Genomic DNA, 18,583 nt, shown 5'->3' with positions numbered 1-18,583 from the left:
ATCCCTTTTTTTTTTTTAATTTTTTTTTAAATTTTTATTTATTTATGATAGTCACAGAGAGAGAGAGAGAGGCAGAGACACAGGCAGAGGGAGAAGCAGGCTCCATGCACCGGGAGCCCGACGGAGGGCTCTAGTTATGGGTAGAGAAGTAGTCTACAGAAGAGGAGTAAGGCAAGAACACTGCCTGGGAGTCAGTGGACATGGGCTCCAGCCTCAGTTTTGACACCCATGAGAGGCTGTAATGTCTGAATCCCAGTCCCTGCACCATTAAAGCTGCATGGCTTTAGGTAAGTTGCTTTGAATAAGTCTCTGATCTCACATAGCTCACCAGTAGAAGGGAAGTTTGAATCTTATTGGATCTAATGCTTCCAGGAAAAGTGAAGGGGGCTGAAGCCTTTAAAAGGCTAATATTCTTTGATTCCTGCTTTTAGAAGTCTATTGGAAGAAAAGAATCAGGTGAGCAAAGACTCACCTGATTCAAAAATTGTCATTGGAGGATGGCTAATAATGACAAAACTTTGAAAACAGGCTAAATGTCTCATAATAGGAAAATACACATGTTATAGCACATTGGTAAAATGGACTATTAGAGACATGAAACCCTATGCTGTAAAATAATATTACATTAATGGGAAGGTGTTCCTATTTAAAATAAGGACACATTTAAAGTTATACAGAATATTCCTAAATTTATTTTTAGAAAGCATTTGCATTTGTCTTTAGAATATATTCTAGTGGTGGCTGGGTGACTTGGTCAGTTAAGTGTCTGACTTGATTTCGGCTCAGGTCATGATCTCAGGGTTGTGAGATTGAGCCCTGTGTCCAGCTCCATGCTGGGCATGGAGTCTGCTTAAGATTCTCTCTCTCCCTCGGTGTCCATTGAAAGATGAATGGATAAAGAAGCTGTGGTCTATGTATACAATGGAATATTACTCAGCCATTAGAAATGACAAATACCCACCATTTGCTTCAACATGGATGGAACTGGAGGGTATTATGCTGAGTGAAGTAAGTCAATCGGAGAAGGACAAACAGTGTATGTTCTCATTCATTTGGGGAATATAAATAATAGTGAAAGGGAATATAAGGGAAGGGAGAAGAAGTGTGGGAAATATCAGGAAGGGAGACAGAACATAAAGACTCCTAACTCTGGGAAATGATCTAGGGGTGGTGGAAGGGGAGGAGGGCGGGGGGTGGGGGTGAGTGGGTGACGGGCACTGAGGGGGGCACTTGACGGGATGAGCACTGGGTGTTATTCTGTATGTTGGCAAATTGAACACCAATAAAAAATAAATTTATTATTAAAAAAAGATTCTCTCTCTCTTCCTCTCCCTCTGCCCCTCCGTTTCTCTCTAATAATAATAATAATAATAATAATAATAATAATAATAATATAACATATTCTTTTTTTTAAAATAACATATTCTAAACACCAGTACTTTGACAGTGGTTTCCTTGGGATGTTGGACTTTGATTGCTTCCTTTTATCTTTCTGTACTTATCAGATTCTCTATAACTTGCCTCTATCAGTTTGTGAATAGAGAACCTGACACGTACAGGCTGTCAACCTACATGATCTCTAACCTATGAGGGATATTCTTTGACTCACAAAAGGGATAGATATATTCTGTTTGCAGCCTCAAAGTCTCCACAACTCAAGGAGATGGAAGTGGGCAGGCAAGGGAATGTCAATCTGTTCTTTGACCCCATTCTGACAGGTACCAGTAAGAGCAGATAATGTAGATTGGGGGCCCTGGTCTTGCCAGAGTCAAACATGTCCCGAGCAGGGGACTTCTTGTTCACTCCTCATCACTTACATTAGACATGCCATGAACATGTGCTGAATGAGTTTAGGAATGAGTGGTAAATCGAGTGCTGGCCATGTGCTGGGCACTATATGAATTGCTTTCATAGATTTTCTTCCTCTGAGCTTAAAAAAATGGGGACAAATAAAATATTTTGCATCTAAATAAATATATGAAGAACTGCTCAATCCTTGCTGGTAATTTAAGCAGAGCCAAATAAAACTGGGTCTAAAATTTTTTCATCTAGCTAATAGACAACTATTTCTAAATTTCATCGTGCCCAGGATTGGTGAATATGTGTGAAATCAGCTACTCTATGTACCGGCTGTGTACACATATTTGTCAATTGGTGTCAATTTATGGAAAACAGTATACAATAAATATCAAAATCTGAGAAATGTCGAAAACCTTTGCTCTAGAATTTTTGTTCAGCTGTCTGGTCTTTATTCTAGGGAAATGGAATGGGCAAAAAACTGCAAGGAGTATTTAATGCAGCACTGTTTATGTCACCTGAGCTTTCTCAGCTCTCATCAGCTGGAGGCTACAAATGAGCAACATTTATTTTGATATACAAACATTTGGGCTCAGAGGCACAGCTCACAGCTCCGCAGATATTCCTGGGGGTTTGCAGAGATTCCCTCCTGTGCTCCAGTGCTCTCTGCTCTGATCTGCTTGCTGATTCTCTAACCCAAAAGCCACCTCAAGGAGATGGACTCATATCTTTTTGGCTACCCTTTCAGACCCACTCCCCACTTTGCTTTAGACTCTTCCTGCAGGCTGACCATAGGGATTGGAGCAATCGGCTTCTCTCTACCAGTTGGATTCAGTGAATAGGGTTCAGGAAATCAGAAGAAGGGTCTCCAGATGGTGAAATCAGCTCTTCATTCCCCCAGCTTAGCCACTGAGAGTCCCAGGCTGGAGGTAGCCCCTCTCAAGGAGACTCTCTTTCTGATGGTGGGACACAGCTCCCTTCCCTCAGCCCTCAGGCCCATGTTGCTAGCTCCCAGGGCACTACAACATTCCCTGTGCTTCCCAACCCACCCCATTGTCAGTAGTTCCTAAAACCTCCTCCATTTTCCCAATTCGAGTGTGCCCTCTAAGTGGCAACCTGGGAAACTGGGTTCTTCAAAAAGCAAAAGCCCTGCTTTGCAGTGTTTGTAGATTTTGCTCCCCCTGTGGCTGATTTGCAGCTCCCAGTGACTTAACAACAAGCACTCTCTTGAAGCTGGTGTGAGCCTGCTCAGCACATCACCAGCCCTACCTTTCTTGCAAGACCCTGACTGGTGCAGGGCTATGTCAGGCCACTGCCTCTGCTGCAGCTGCTAAAAGTCATGATGCAGATTCCCTTATTAGGGGGCTACTGCCCAGGGCCACAGCATCACTGTGAGCCCTTTGTTCTCATCACTCCAGAGTCCCAAAGTCCCAAAGACTATGGGGTGAAAAGAGCTCCATCAGCCTGCATCTATTCCCTCTGCCTTGTTTCTCTTCCCCCAAGGCTCAAATTAGGCCTGGACAAGGCTAGGAAATTGAAATCTGCTGCCATCTTCTACTTCTATGGCTCTGTCATCTTTATCCCCAAGTTCTGGTGCTTAAATTGTGTCCTTATAGATCCAATCTCCCCCGTACCTGTCAGTTCCAGAACAATGATGGGTGTAAGTGCAGTGGAGATGGATGGAACAGGTCCACCCAGCAACAGAGGAGGACTCTGAGCTCCAAGAACTAACAAGCATCCTTCATAAATATCCAACACCATACCTTTTAAATTAAATATACTACAGCTTACCCATATAAAACAGTACTGTCCAAACTTTTAAAAAATGTTTCAAAAAAAATGTTTCCTGGTATGGCAAAATGATGACAGTATTCCATTACATTAAGGAGAAAGAGGTCTTTTCCTGGTCAAATGCTACAACATAAATGAACTTTGAGGACATTATGCTGAGCGAAATAGCCTGACACAAAAGGGCAATTCTGGCATGATTCTATTTATACGAGGTATCTAAAGTAGTCAGACTCAGAAAAACAGACAGTAGATGGTGGTTGCCAAGCAGGAGGAAGAGATGGGGAGTTGTTGCTTAATGGGTGTAGAGTTTCAGTTTTGCAAGATGACAAAGTTCTGGAGATCTATTGCGCAACAATATCAAAACAATTACCACTCCCAAACTGTACACTTAAAAATGGTTAAGATGGCGAATGTTTTTTGAAAAAGCAAGAGTTTTTTTTTTTTTTCAAATTAAACCACAAACCACAGCAAATACCTCAAAGATTCTGTTTATCTAGAGATGTGACAGTGAATCAGAACAGTTCTTGCTCTGGGTCTCAGTGAGCTTACACTCCAGTGGGGAGACCTGTGAATGGGGAATAGGTGCAACATTACAAGGACCGTGAGTGCTCTGAAGGAGCTGCACATGGTGCTCTGAGCATGTGCAATCACAGCACTGACCTGGCCCAGAAGGCAAGGAGAGTGGCTAAGGGAACAGGAGGTGGGGTGAGGATCCCAAAATCGCGTGCCAGGGAAGAGGAAGAGCGCCCTAGCAGGTGGGGACACAGGGATGTGCCCTCCGGAGGGAGAGAATGCATGCATCCTTTTATGAGAATCTGGAAGGACACACACACAACCTGACCAGCAATTCCCTCCCAGTTATCACTGTGCCTCATCTTCTTAGTGCGCTTCTCTATTGTACAACTTTTTCACAGTGAGCGTGGATGATTTTGCAGTAAGGAAGAGGCATCAGAAAGCAACCTGACCGCACAGATGGAGAGCAGTGCTCTTTATTTATTTATGCTCTTCCTTGTTTCAAAGAGGATTTCAAGCTGCTTACAATTATGTTAACAATATAGCAGGCTAAAATACCTTGTCACTAAGTAAGAAAAATGAGAGGAAGCAGAAACACTGGCTGGAAGAATCAGACGAGAAAGGTGGGAGACTTCCCTTCCCTCAAAAGGGGCAGGCCTGTCCTCATTGGGTCCAGTCTTGCCATTTAATTCAAATATGGACATTTAATTGTCCTATTTTTATACTTTGTCTTCTCAACTCCATTGAAAAATCTTTCACTGTGATTTCCTTTTTTATTACTCTCTCCCTGAAAATATAATAGTTTAGTTTTCCGTTGTGTCTTTTTGCAGTTTTAAAAATCTATGTCTCCCCTTTCCCACCAGGATCCACTATAGCACAGTGATGTATTCAGAGCCTCCGCAAGGCAGGTCCTCAAGGGTCTGTGAGCAAATGGCCTTGTGAGGACTGAGGGCGACTCACACTCGCTCCCAGCGACACGCGGCAGGGGACACACCCTCAGCTCTGGCTCAGGACACGGTTGCCAATTTGATTTATGGGACTTATTATCCCAAGTGGTGGCAGAGAATAGATATTGATTCAAAAGGGTTTAAATAAATAAGTGGATGCAGCATCCAGAAAGGGCTATGGACTGAGGAGAGGGGTTTGCACAGCAGCTGAAGCTGACTTGTGAAAAAACTCTGGTTCTCTTAAAGACTGTGCCTCAGGGAGTCAAAGGCGGATAGGGATGGGCTGTGGAGTCAGCAAGCGCAGGTTCACATTAGGCTCCATTGCATCAGGTGACAGGGGAGTGACCTTGGGCAAGTCATGGAAACAAGACCTTTTGTGAGGACTGCTGAGAGGAATGGATATGTGTATACGTTTGTGTATGCATATACATCTGTGTGTATGTGTACACGTGCATTTACACGTGTGTATGTACATGCATGTGCACACATGTATATATGCTCGTAGTGTGCATATAAGTGTCCATATGTGTATAGGTTTGTGGATCATGTATGTGTGTGCATGCGTGCATTGTGTGCACATGCAGATATCTGTACATGTGTGCACGTGTGTACACACATGTGCATGTGTATGCATGTATAAGTGCGTATGCGTTATATGTGCATATGTATGTGCACACATGGGTATATGTGTGTAAATGTATGTGTATGCTTGATATGCATACATATGTGTATATGTAGATATGTACATACTTACTGCACTGTGCACTGCTTGTATGTATAAATGTACAGCCATGCATATATGTATATGCATGTGATGCATGTGTGTGTGTGTGTGTGTGTATGTATGTATTCTCACATATGGATGTAGCTCATGCCCTGGCACATAGTAGTTGCTTGAGAAATGAGAATTCCCTCTTATAACACCTCCCTTCTATTCCATTTGTGCAGCAGTGAGCAACCTGAGGTCAGAACATATAGAGCACTTCTAAAGCTCCCCCATCATACTCCCTGTAGTCATCTCAGGGTTTCTCATCCCCACTAGTTCAATACTACCACAATCACCAGCAACAGTAAGTTTCTCTTTTAAGTCACTTACAGTATATTCCAGTTACTGTGACTACATTACAAATTCCCTCAAAATATAGCGGCATAAAAAAACTGTTTAATTTGCTCATGGATTTTGTGAATGGGGAATTCAGAGAGTGCACAGAGTAGGGGGCTGATGGCTGCTCCATGATGTCTGAGGCCTCAGCTGGGGGGCTTGATGGCTGGGGCTAGAAGCATCTGCAGGCTTCTTCACTCACATGTCATTGGGGGATGCTGGTTGTTGGCTGAGAACCCAGCTGGGGCTGTCAGCTGGAACACCATGGCTCTTGGTGTGGCCTCTTGGCTTCCTCATAATCTGGGGGCTGGCTCTAAGGGAAGTGTCCTGAGAGGGCGCCCAGTGAAAGCTGTAGCACTGTTTATGACTTAGCTTTGGAAATCACACAGTGTCACTTCCACCACATTCTATTGGCAAGGTGGTTACAGAGCTCTGCTAAGGTTGAAGGATGCAGACGCCCCTCTTGATGGAGGAGTGTTGATGTCACGCTGTAAGATGTGAGACAGGATGCATGTTGGCGTGGCCATCTTTGGAAAATACAGTCTGCTGGCTAGGTAGCTTAGGTGATCTTTTCTTTTTCAAAAACAAAAAGGGGTTAGGTATAAATACCTCCATTCTAGAAATGGACACTGAGATTCAGAGATGCAAAGTAACTTACCTTGGGCATTTTATTTAGCCTCTCTGAACCTCAGTTACCCTATCTATAAAATGGGCAGAAAAATCTCTACCTGAATAGATTGTTATGAACCTGCAGTGCTTATCTGTTAGGGCGTTGGAAGTTTGGAGTTGGGAAAGCATTTTGTCATTTCTAACAGCCAGTGTTAATGCAGAAGCGCTAATCTTTATGGTCATAGCATTGTGATCTCCTTGCCCCTCACCTACAGCTCCACAGCCAGCTGGGGACAAGAGTTTTTCTCCACATCATCTAGAGAACAGAGCTTGTCCCAGCATTTTGAAGGGGGCTTTTGTGATGAGAGCTCACGGTCCCCCTTCCTTGCTTGTTTCTATCTTCTGAGGGGAAAAGTACCTTGTGAAGAATGCTGGTATTTGCTTATAAATTCCAAATGTGTAACCCTTAATAACTCATTCAGTAAAATATGTGCGCTTTGATCATACTTAAAAGTGGCTTAGTTGAATGTACTGTGTATGTCTCCCCCACGGGAGCAGGAGGAAGGACTGGCATTTTTGCATTAATTCTTGGGCCCTAGAAGGACTATTCTGGCCCCTAGATGGGCCGAGGACCATCTTGAAAAATCATTTCTCCAGGGATTCATTCCAGGCCCTGTGTCTCTCGTTGTCAATCTACCTGTGAGGTCTCAGGCCTTAAAAGACCTCTTTGCTGTTCACTTGTCATATTGAGAGGAACAAATCCCTTCCCATGACCCCAAACTGTCCTTTGGCTGTCTCAAGGAGGCCACTAGCTGAGCAAGCTGTCCCTGGACCTGGCTGGCTGGAACTGCCGTGGAGCTCTCACTGTTTTTAGCTTCTGCTTGGCTGAGCTTTAAAAGGTGGGTTCCTCTTCCTCTGCCTCAAATCTCTGGTATCCCTAACACTCATCATAACCCTAAACAAGTTAGTTTTTTAAAAAAAGTCCTAATAACATAGTTGAGAAAATTGAGGCTCAGAAAAGCAGCTGTGACCTGCCCAGGGTCACACAGTATGTAAGTGCCAAAGGTTCAGAAGGGTTTGGATGCTTCTATGGGGATATGTCAGCCCCCTAGTAGCTGATAAGCCCAACCCCTTGGAGCTCTAACTCCTCCTCCCTCCTTTGTGTCAACGAAAGGAAAATCATTTCCTATTCCTGGCTTCTCTGCCAGCCCAGAGAGAGTGAATGACGAAGAAAAGTCTCTAAATGTACCAGGATGGTCTTTCCCGGTTTCTCAGTTTTGCTTTTTTTGTTCAAGATCTGTTTCCTACAGACCCTGAAAATTACAGGTGTGGAGGCCTGGGTAACAGCTGCCCTCGTCTCCTGGGCTTGGTCCCGGCTCTCTGGAGTTTGTGTCCTGGGGCTGTGTGCTCAGACTTGACCATGTTTGGGCATGGAGGCTCGTCCCAGATGGGGACCAAAGGCCGCTTTCCCAGAGATGGGCTGAGAGCCCAAGCTTGCTGCTGCAGCTCAGACAGCCTCTTTTGGGGTGGGGGCTGGGGGCCAGGCAGAAAGTATCCGCCTGCTGAAGACTCCAGGGCAGCAGAAACTGTGAGTACTGCGTCCAGAGCACTCGGGGAGTGGTTTCTCCAAACACTGGGGCTAGAGGGGAGGTCTTGGGGGAGAGAGGCTGGCAGTGGGAACTTGCTTCCTTAAGGGAAGTCCATCAGGATTCTGGGCTCCAGGGGGGCTGACAGTGGTGTCACCCAAGACTAGCACTGCTGGTGTTTGTGCCCATTCTGGTGGTCTGCTCCATGGCTGGGTCACTCCTAGCACTCAGGTCCCAGCTTCCAGAGCAGCCAGAGGTCAGCAGCCTGGAGAGCAGCACCAGTCCTGGCACTCGTCCCCAGGGGAGGAGTGGGACAAAACTTGGCTCAGCAAGAGCCCTGGGGACTTCTGCTCCAAGCCTTCAGGATTCCCTTTGTTAAGAGTAACAGCTAATATTTATTGAGAGCTTGTGTTGGGCCAGACACTGGGATCAATATGTGATATTTGGTATGCCACTTGGTCTTTGTAGGAACTGTCTGAAGCAGGTACTATTATTCTCCTTTTACAGCCACATGGTTGCTAAGTGGCAAAGTGAGGATTTGATTCCAGATCCGCTGACTTCAGAATCCCTGCCCCACACTCCACCAAACGCTTGAACACTGTACTCTGTGCCTTGTCCTTCTAAGGACAAGAATGCCAACCAAAATGCTAGGTCCTATCTTCTTTTAATTTTTCCCATCTTTCCTAAATTCACCCCAGGCTTTGAGTGACTTTTCTAGATGGAAGATTAGCCAAAAAGTCCAGAGGTATTTAGCAACTCAAAAAAGTGAGAAATTCTTCTTGGAGTTTAACTGAAATCCCCCCTATTAGAGCCACAATCCATTTCTTTCTTTCTAGGCCATCAGCAGTGCCTACCCTTCGTCCCGTCTGAAGGTTCTCACTATGGTTGTCAAATCGTATACCCATACCCATACACATACCCATATCCTCACCCCATTCCTGAGTGGTCTTTGGAGCATTGATCACGACTCTGCAAACCTACTCACTTGGTGTAGACGATCTCACCAGAGCGTTACAGACAGGTGGGATCTGAGCAAGCGGCAGGTTTCAGACTTCTCTGTGACAGGGGAGCCTCTCAACTCCTCTCCTCCTGAGTTCCCAGATCTGGTCACACAGCACTCCTGCCTTCCCAGTGTTTGGAGTGCCCAGGGCCAGGAGGACACAAGATGTTTTGCAGCAGAGGAGTCAATGCCCCTGAGACGACTGAGTAGCCTGGAAGGTAGGGCACATGCCAAGGGCAGCTCCTCAGGTACACCCCAACTCCAGGAAAGAAGTGGTTTTGTTTGGGGCACTGAGTGGGCCCTGCTACCCCTTTTCTGTTTGCTGCCCCCAACTCAGCCAGGTTTGCTTGGGATTGTGTTCACAAACTGTGAAATGTTCCAGGTTTTTCTAAGATGAGTGTCCTAGAAAAAAATGCTCAGATGTCCCACCCCTGCTGCCCACTGTATTCATCTATTTCCTGTATTACTTTTCTGTTGCTGCCATAATGCATCACCGCAAACTTGGTGGCCGCAAATAACGGAAATCTCTCACATAGTTCCGGAAGCCAGTGAGGTGTTGGTAGGGCCGAAATCAAGGTGTCAGCAGGGCCCACTCCATCCAGAGGCTGAGGGGACAATCTGTTGTTCCTTGTCCCCTCTGGCTTCTGGTGGCTGCTCATACTTCCTGGCATGTGACTACAATGTTCCAATCTCTCTTCCCTGGTCATATCGCCTTTTTCTCTTCTGTGTCTAATCTCCCTTTGCCTCATTCTTGTAAGGACCTCTATGATTACATTTAGGGTCTACATGGATAGTCCAGGATAATCTCTCTATCTCAGGATCCTTAACTTAAAGTCTTTGCCACGTGAAGTACCACTCACAGATCCCAGGGTTGAGAGGACCTCTTGGGGGCCATTATTGAACCTATCTCACATCGTGTGACCTTGGACAAGTCACTCTACCTCTCTGAGCCACAGATCCTTCAACTGTAGAATGGAGATGTAACACTTGCCTCTCAGAGTTAATGGGAGGTTTGCGTGAGTTCAAAGAGCCCTCTGAAGTTACAAAACTCCGTACAGAACTAGAGGTGATGTTGATCACTGAGCACTCTCCCTTTTTACCTGTCCCCCCTTCTGTGGATTACTTGTTGCCTGGGCTGATCTCATATCTGTTTGCCTCTATGGCTCTAGAAATGACCACTGCCTGCCGTGGACATGGGCAAGAAGCTGGTGATGGCCCAAAAGCGGGGAGAGACTCGAGCCCTTTGCCTGGGTGTGGCCATGGTGATGTGTGCTGTCATTGCCTACTATATCCTGGGCACGACCATGCTGCCCCTCTACCAGAAAAGGTAGGGCACTCTCCTGGCCTGCTCCCATCCTCCAGCCGCTCTCCTAAGGCTCTGGTCTGCCAGGAACCCCGGTCTTCTTCAAACCCCTCCCCTTGACTTCACACCAGGCAGGAAGGTCTGGACAATCATTCTTAGGGTGAAGGGTTCAAGTGCAGGGAGGGTAGGGCTGGCTGGACTCTGCTCATCGGGGGTTCTGGGACTTGGGTATAGCAGACACAGGAGGCCCTTCTCACAAGAAACAAAGAAGGATCAGAGCAAACATCCCAGTGTGAGTTTGATCCCAGGAGAAATCAAAGGTTTTAGATTTTCATAGCTTGTCTGCACTGCTTGACTCCCCCCCTGAAACCTCCTGGTCAGGTGGGCGTCTAGCCTCCTGTTGAATGTCTCAAGTGACGGGGAGCTCAGTACGTCACTGTGCATATTTCATTTTGGGTTTTTTCTGTAAGTAGAAAATGTCTACAATGAACCAAAACCTGCTCCTGTGGAGTTCTGCTCTGGAATCTCAGAGAATGTTCCTTGCTCCCTAACATGTCAACCACTTGAGCTTTTAAAAGGAAATCTGTGAAGTTCCTGATCCATTCTCTGTTTGGAATAAACATGCTCAGTTCTCTCATCCTGTTTTTTGAGGCTAAGTCTCTGACCCTCGCCTCTGGGCATGTTCCAGCTGCTGGCAACCCCTCCATCTGGTGATGTGTGTCCTGCCTGATAAACGGGAGATGAGTCACAGTTGATTCTCTGATGTGTTGATGAGCCTGTTAGTCTGACTGGGCCTGCTTCCTCCTCACTTTTTATAACCCTGGAGTGATTCCAGGTTGGAATCTTACCCAAGGGGTGATATCTAAGAGGCAAACGAACACTGATATTCTGATTCTATGGTTCTTGCCATGGGTTGGGCAACTCTGCGTTCACACTCCTTTAGTGCCGGATGCTTACGACAAGATGAGGGTCCCAGCCCTAGGTCTCTCTAAAGGGGTTCAAGCCTGGAGCCCATGTTCTGAGATACGTACATATGTGCATGGTCTCCCCAGTGTGTGGACGCAGAAATCCACGTGCCATCTGATTGAGACCAACATCAGGGAGCAGGAGGAGCTGGAGGGCAAGAAGGTGCCCCAGTACCCGTGCCTGTGGGTTAACGTGTCAGCTGTGGGCCGGTGGGCTGTGCTGTACCACACAGAGGACACTCGGGACCGGAACCAGCAGGTACTGATGGTGTGGGGGGGGGGCAGCTGGGCACATGTCCCCTTGCCCCTGGCAGGTGTGGGGGCCTCTTCCTAAGGAATCCCCATCCCTGCTCTGGAGAGTAGAGGCTAGGAAAGCTGAGCCTACTTGACAGAGTAAGGTCAGACAGACCTGGGTTTGAATCCCCATTCTGCCACTAACTGCTGTATGGCCAGGCCACTGAGCCCTTCTAAGTCGCAGGTACCACCTTTGCTGAAATGCTGCTATGAAATCAGAGGCTGTGTGGTGTGCTGAGCTCCATGTCAGGTGGATAGAAGGTATTTCTATAAAGCAAGTCAAATGAGAGGCCAGACCCAGAGCTGAGCCCATGGAGGAGAACACCTGAGACACCCCCTCTCCCCCGGTGAAACCAGAGGCCCAGGGATGAAGCAATCTCTGGAGGCCAATCAATGCCCGGGAGATTTTCCCATCATTGCCTTTCCCCACACACACCCCAACCCCCCATCCTATCCTTTCATATAGAAAATACAAGTTGGCCATATCCATTTAATGATTCACTCACTCATCTGGTAGTCATTGAGCACTTCCTGTGTTAGGAGCTCTGGACTCAGGAGGAGAGAGCTCATCTGGGAAATAGTATGTAGTGGGGAGGGATTGGTGCCATGGAGAGGAACAGAGAAAAGTATGGGGTTAAAGGTGGCAGTAACTTTTTCCAGCCAACAGTGAGGTGAGGGTATCAGAAAAGCATTTGGGTTAGACTTTAAAAATCAAGCAGATGTTAGATACACAGACACGTGAGGGCAGCATGCATGGTGAGGGGAGGGCATAGACCATGGCATGGTGGGAGGAAGGGCCTAGAAGAGACGGGACTGGAAGGAGACAGGGTGCGGTGGGGCAGGGAGAGGCTGCAGAGGTGCATTCCACAAGACCCAATTATGGAATCAGAACGCTTTTTGTTTGTAGTAAGTTGCTGTTTGTTTTTTGAGAGAAGCAAAACTTTAATGAAGAATGGTACAAGTTATGGATAATAATTAGTTCCCATACTTAAAGAAACTAATATAGAAAACACTTTACTGATTTATTTATTTTGCTAAAAAGATAGTCTTTAAGGATATCTGAGTGAGACAGCAGATACAACGCAGTAGGAAAGGAGAAACGTGTGTTGAATTCCAGTGCAAGACACCACATAGCACGATTAAGGAAGCAGGTGGAAGAAGCCATCCCACAAAACATGGGGTTAGGCATTTATATCCAGTTGGGATTTTTTTTAAGCTTTAAAAGACCAACATAAGGAAGAGAATTGGGGGAAGGGCTAAGCTTATCTATAATCACCGTTTTACCAAAAAACACACTGATTCAACCTTATGAGAGGGGCGGTGATCTTCCTCAATACCAAAAATAGTAAGAGTGAATGCCAAGGCAGTCAGGTCTCTCTGATCTATCAGGACGGGTCTCTCACCAACCTGGGCTCGGAACACACGAAGTTCCTTTGCATTTGTTTCAGAAGGCCAGAGCTTTATCTGGAACAAGTTCACTCCGATTAATGCTCGTGGTGCAGATTTTAGCAGGGAGCGGAGTCATAAGTGGCTCCTAACTGATCCTCCATTTCCCGTAGCATTTCCCAGGGGAAGGTTCTACTGGTTCCCAAGAATTTAAATTCAAGTAGACTGTAGAGAAGGCAAATGCTAATAATATTCTGGCACCGTACAGGCTGTGTGCCTGTCATCTCTGCCAAGGACCACTGAATTATGGAATTAAAATGTGATTGGGCAAGCTGGCACCGCTCAACTCTGGCTGTGCATTGGAACCACCTGGGCACTTACCCAAACTGGGTTTCTACACCAGACCAACTGATGCAGAATCTCTGGAGTCTCCAGGTGATTCTGAGGTTTAGAATTATTTCCATGAGCGACCAGGAGTGTTTAAAGTGTCTGTGGTCCTAGATGCATGATCAGGGTGGTACAGAGGAGTGGAAAGTTCAGTGGTTGGGCAGAGAGGCTGAGGCCATGGCCAACAGTAGGGGTGGAGACTGAGCCTGTGGTAGGGATGGGTGCTGATGGTGAGTGTTTGGTAGCTGATGGGATGGGGAGGGCAGGGTGCTGAGGGCGAGGGCGTGCAGTGGGATTACTGACAGTGTTGGGGCGTCACTGAGAAGTGGGCCTGAAGAGTGCAAGGCAAGTGACTCAGTGCCACCAGATGGAGGTAGAGCCTCCCAAGTTCCCTACATCAGCTTCTACCAGGACTCCTGCTGCTTCTTTGACATCTAGTGGCTGTTGATTTATCCCGAGGAGCAAGACACAAATTTCCAAAGACAAGCAGGAGCGATCCATCACTGGTGTGCTAGGGCTTGGGAGCAGACTGGCTTGCCTGACCTGAGGTCGCCAGCCTCCCCCTGGGTCAGTTTCTGCAGCACACCCTCCAGTCCTGTCTCCATGACAATTCACCCAGGCAGCTACCCTCACAAACCTATTTTACAGGACTCAGAGAGGTTGTGGCATTCACCAAGGTCACATAACTTAGAACTGGTGGCTGAATGCAGGTCTGTCTGGCTCTACAGCCACACCTTTGCTCAGTGAGCTGGGTTACCCAGAGCCAGAGTCAGAGGCATTGGGGAGATGGTCTAGGTCCTCTCAGCTCAGAATTCTGAATTCAGCTGCTACTGGGACCCTGCACTACCCAATGACTTTGAATGTCAGATTTCTTGGAGGCAGGTTTCCCGCACCTCAGCTGCTCCCTGGCAGGCTGGAAACCTGCTCTGGACACAGCTTCCCCACTTCCCAGGCTGTCAGAGCCATGATGCAACCATTTTCTTTACTGCTGGCTGAGTGCTATCAGGGCAGGCAGCTTTGGGGCCAGGGTCTCATTCAAACCCAGGGAGTAGCCAAGGCCTGGGGAGAAGCTGGTTCAACACTACACGTTTTGATCTCAGACATGACTGTACCAGGTCAGCAGTCTCAAACTATTGTGCGTGAAGGAGTCACTTGTTTGCGGGGCCCCACCCTCAGCAATTCAGAGTGAATAGGAACTTGTGCTATGGTCAGCTCTCCAGGGAGTCTGCTGCAGGTGCTGTGGGGAAACCACCTTGCAGAACATCTCCCAGAGCCTCACGTAAACAACATTCAGACCTCCCAGCACAGAGCAGAGATAAAACCAGTGTTTCTACTTTGTGCCTTCTTTGCAGAGCTTTCCAGCTGGATCTCTTCTGACCAAGCCAGGGGCTCCTAGCCACAACAATCAGTGTCAGAATTAAGTGTATACTATGCTTTGCTTGTACAAGCTCTTTCCAATGTGTTCTCTCTTACTTTTGGATCCCAGTGTCAATTACCGGCTTGCCAATGATCTTTTGTTTGGCTCACACAAACCCTCAAAGGGTTTTCAATTTAAATTTTTGCCAACATTTTAAAATTGTGAGAGTTCACATTAAAATTTGGCTTTCTGGCTTTTCTTGAAATGTCAGAGGCCTGGCTACAGTAGGTCTCCTGGATCGCCTGGCATCCGTCATGCAGATGGCATGATCATTGCCAGTCTGGATGCTTCTGGCTTTCTCCATTTCACCAGGCGCCACCACTCCCTGACAGTCCTCTCTGGTGCAAGGCAAGTGTCAGCTGGCATTTGTCATCTTCTTCCCTCACCCACTTCACATGTGGACATTTACGTGCATGAGCCCTGTGGGGAATTGAGTGTATGACCTCTGTCCCAAGCCTGAATACAGAGCCCACTCAGTCTGTGTCACTCATTGGTTAGATAAGCTTGAAGTCCCTCTTTAATTACAATCTTTGAAAGAGATACTGCTATGAACCCATTTAAGAGCTGAGATATCAAGGCTGAGAAAGGTAAGCAATTTGCCTCAGGTTCTACAGCCAATGGAAGCAGAGCCAGAGCTGCAGCTGGGCCCCTGGCTCTGGGTGTGCAGTGGGTACGCTGAGCAGCTCCTGGACCCCCACCCTCACCAACAACAGTGAAGGCTTCTCTAGAACCATGCAGTGCACAGCCTGCCAAGCTTTCGGCAAATTCATTCCCACTGGGGGCCCCGATTCCAAAGCCAACACTTTTCTTTACTTCATGCTGGCCCCTCATGTCTCCCAAAGAAACAGGGATTTCCAACTTCATGGGTGCTCTTGCTTCCCTCTCCGCCCCCTTGCAGTGCTCCTACATCCCAGGCAGCCTGGAGAACTACCAAGTGGCCCGGGCCGATGTGGAGAAGGTCAAAGCCAAATTCCACGAGCAACAGATTTTCTACTGCTTCTCAACAACCCGGGAGAACGAGACCACTGTCCTGTATCGGCGCCTCTATGGGCCCCAGACCCTCCTCTTCTCTCTCTTCTGGCCCACCTTCCTGCTGACCGGAGGTCTCCTCATCATCGCCATGGTCAAGATAAACCAGTCCCTTTCCATCCTGGCAGCTCAGAAGTAGACCTATCCACACCGCAAAGCTGCCTGGGCCGCAGGGGGATCCCCTGGCTGCTCCCTACTTACCTATCCCCGCCTCCTCCCCCTGCTTTCGCACTGTTCCACTAGGATCCATAACAACTTCTGCTACATGGTTGGGCTTCGGGAAATGCCTCTGATAAGTCATTCTCGGGTAAGAATGTACAATGAGTCCCTGGGGCTTCAGAGAGCCCAAGGCCAGCTGATAACAGCTTTCCATTACCTGTCCCCACTCAACTAACTGAAACCCTACTGTGCCACCCACCAGCCCTCAGATAACAATGATGCTTATCTCTGTGCCTGTGTTCTCGTGGTTGGCCCAAAAGCCTACCTTTGCCATCCTTGGCAAACCTTACTTTCTTCTTTGAATTCCATAATGAAAATAACAGCAGCTCCCGTGTATAGAGAACATTCAGAATTTACTTTTAGGACACTAGGTGCTATATACATTTTTATTCCAATATGAACAAATATAGTTACAAACTTCCAGTTATACATGGTGACTGTAATTAACAATACCATACTGGGGATCCCTGGGTGGTGCAGCGGTTTGGCGCCTGCCTTTGGCCCAGGGCGCGATCCTGGAGACCCAGGATCGAATCCCACGTCGGGCTCCCAGTGCATGGAGCCTGCTTCTCCCTCTGCCTGTGTCTCTGCCTCTCTCTTTGTGTGACTATCATAAATAAATAAATAAAATTTAAAAAAAAAAAAAAACCAATACCATACTGCATATCTGAAAGTTGCTAAGAGAGTAAATCTTGAAAGTTCTCATCAGAAAAAAAAAATTATAACTATGTATGGTGACAGATGTTAAGTAGATTTACTGTGGTGATCATTTTGCAATATATACAAATATCGAATTATTATGTTGTATACCTGGAACGAATGTAATGTTATATGTACAATGACATAAAATATGTCAATAAAAATATGTATCACAGGAGGCTATAAGAAAATATACCAAAGTATATCGAAATATTAACAGTGGGATTGGGAATTCAGATGGTGGCTAATTTTAATTTACTTTCTCATCCCTCTTTTTATTTTTGGTACTTTTCTAAATTTTCAGCAGTTGGAAGATGTGGTTTTATTGTTTTTAATCAGAAAAGCAGTGACAGATATTATCTTGGAAGGATTTGGATGAGTGAACCTCACGTCACCAAGCAGGAGGAAGTGTACGGGGAAGGGGCTGGGCTCCAATCAGAGGCAGACTTTTGAGAACATACAAATTTTAAGAACTCTCTGTTCTTAAAGGAAGGAAGGTAACCACATAGATGGGGATTTATAATTTATAATGCAGGTAAGTGTATGGCACTGGCCCTGCAAGGGAAGCGTGTCTCACACTTGAAAAGGGCACAAGCGGAGCATGCCATCATCTCTATTATTACTACTCCAAGAAGTTTTCCTAGAACAGTGGTTCTCAAAGTATGGCCCCTGGTGCAGTGACATAAGCATTCTGCAGGGCCTTGGGAGAAATGCACATTCTCTCTAGCCTTTCCTAGTCAGAAGCCTCAAGGGGATGTGATGGGGTGAGACGAGGTGGCAGACAGGGGACGGGGACGGCACTCTGTGTTTTGACAATGGCTTCAGTGGCTTCTGAGTGCCCTCAAGCATGACAACCGTTCGTGTAGAGAACCAGTGCCCTGTCATTGGACTTTTCAGAATAAATAAATGACTGCTTGACAGGGCAAGTCCTGAGCTAGATGTGAAGTTAGGCTGATGTCTCTGAAGTTCCTTCAGGAGCTGTGATTCCAGCCGCAGCCCCTAGGTATGAATCTGTCTCTGCCTCTGCTAGATTTCATCTCTCTGGTTCTCAATTTTTTCATCTATAAAAAAAGGACTCCTCCTATTGGGTAGTTGGGAGGGCCGAATAGAGATTTGACACATGGTAGGTGGCCAGAATGGAAGTAATTGAATACTCAGAAACTTCCAGAAGCAATTATACCAGTGATAATGTTAACTAGCATTTATTGGTGCTTCTGTATTACATGCCAGGCACTGTGCTAAGCAGTTTGCCTTGTAGAAACTCAGTTAGACACTATTGAGTCTACCTCAGAGAGGAGGAAAAGCAATACAGGACAGTGGTTATGTATGTCAACTTAAATGTGGCTTCAAATACCCAACCTTCTCATTCATTCACTAGCTGGATGGCTTTGGGCAAATAACCTCTCTGCCTCAATTTCCTCATCTGCAAAATAGGAACTAATAATATTTCCCTTTAAGTGCTGGTATCATATTGGTTATTCTATAAGCTTCTTAGAATAGTAACTGATACATGGTAAGTGCTATATGATATTATGAAAA

At 46.5% G+C, this 18,583-nt stretch overlaps 2 protein-coding genes across 2 annotated transcripts in view; one reads left to right on the top strand and one right to left on the bottom strand.

Moving 5' to 3' along the window:
• The window catches only part of KCNIP1 (potassium voltage-gated channel interacting protein 1), a 337,230-nt gene that overhangs the window by 299,586 nt on the left and 19,061 nt on the right, over positions 1-18,583 (bottom strand). The gene's annotated exons all lie outside the window — the stretch shown is intronic.
• On the top strand, positions 8,190-16,926 carry KCNMB1 (potassium calcium-activated channel subfamily M regulatory beta subunit 1). Its single transcript, XM_041750276.1, has 4 exons — positions 8,190-8,347; positions 10,515-10,672; positions 11,701-11,872; positions 15,996-16,926. Exons 2-4 carry the CDS (start codon positions 10,539-10,541, stop codon positions 16,263-16,265), a joined length of 576 nt encoding a protein of 191 aa, XP_041606210.1. The 5' UTR covers positions 8,190-8,347; positions 10,515-10,538; the 3' UTR covers positions 16,266-16,926.

The sequence above is a fragment of the Vulpes lagopus genome, chromosome 3 (assembly GCF_018345385.1).
Source record: "Vulpes lagopus strain Blue_001 chromosome 3, ASM1834538v1, whole genome shotgun sequence".
Lineage (NCBI taxonomy): Eukaryota > Metazoa > Chordata > Mammalia > Carnivora > Canidae > Vulpes > Vulpes lagopus.
Note: the sequence above shows the minus strand (reverse complement) of the source record. Positions and strands in the feature narration are given on the sequence as shown.

Bases quoted from the DNA above. Each gene is read 5' to 3' on its own strand.
- KCNMB1 (XM_041750276.1), top strand. From the start codon at position 10,539: ATGGGCAAGAAGCTGGTGATGGCCCAAAAGCGGGGAGAGACTCGAGCC. The intron at 10,673-11,700 runs GTAGGGCACTCT...TGGTCTCCCCAG, and splicing joins CTGCCCCTCTACCAGAAAAG to TGTGTGGACGCAGAAATCCA. The intron at 11,873-15,995 runs GTACTGATGGTG...GCCCCCTTGCAG, and splicing joins CTCGGGACCGGAACCAGCAG to TGCTCCTACATCCCAGGCAG.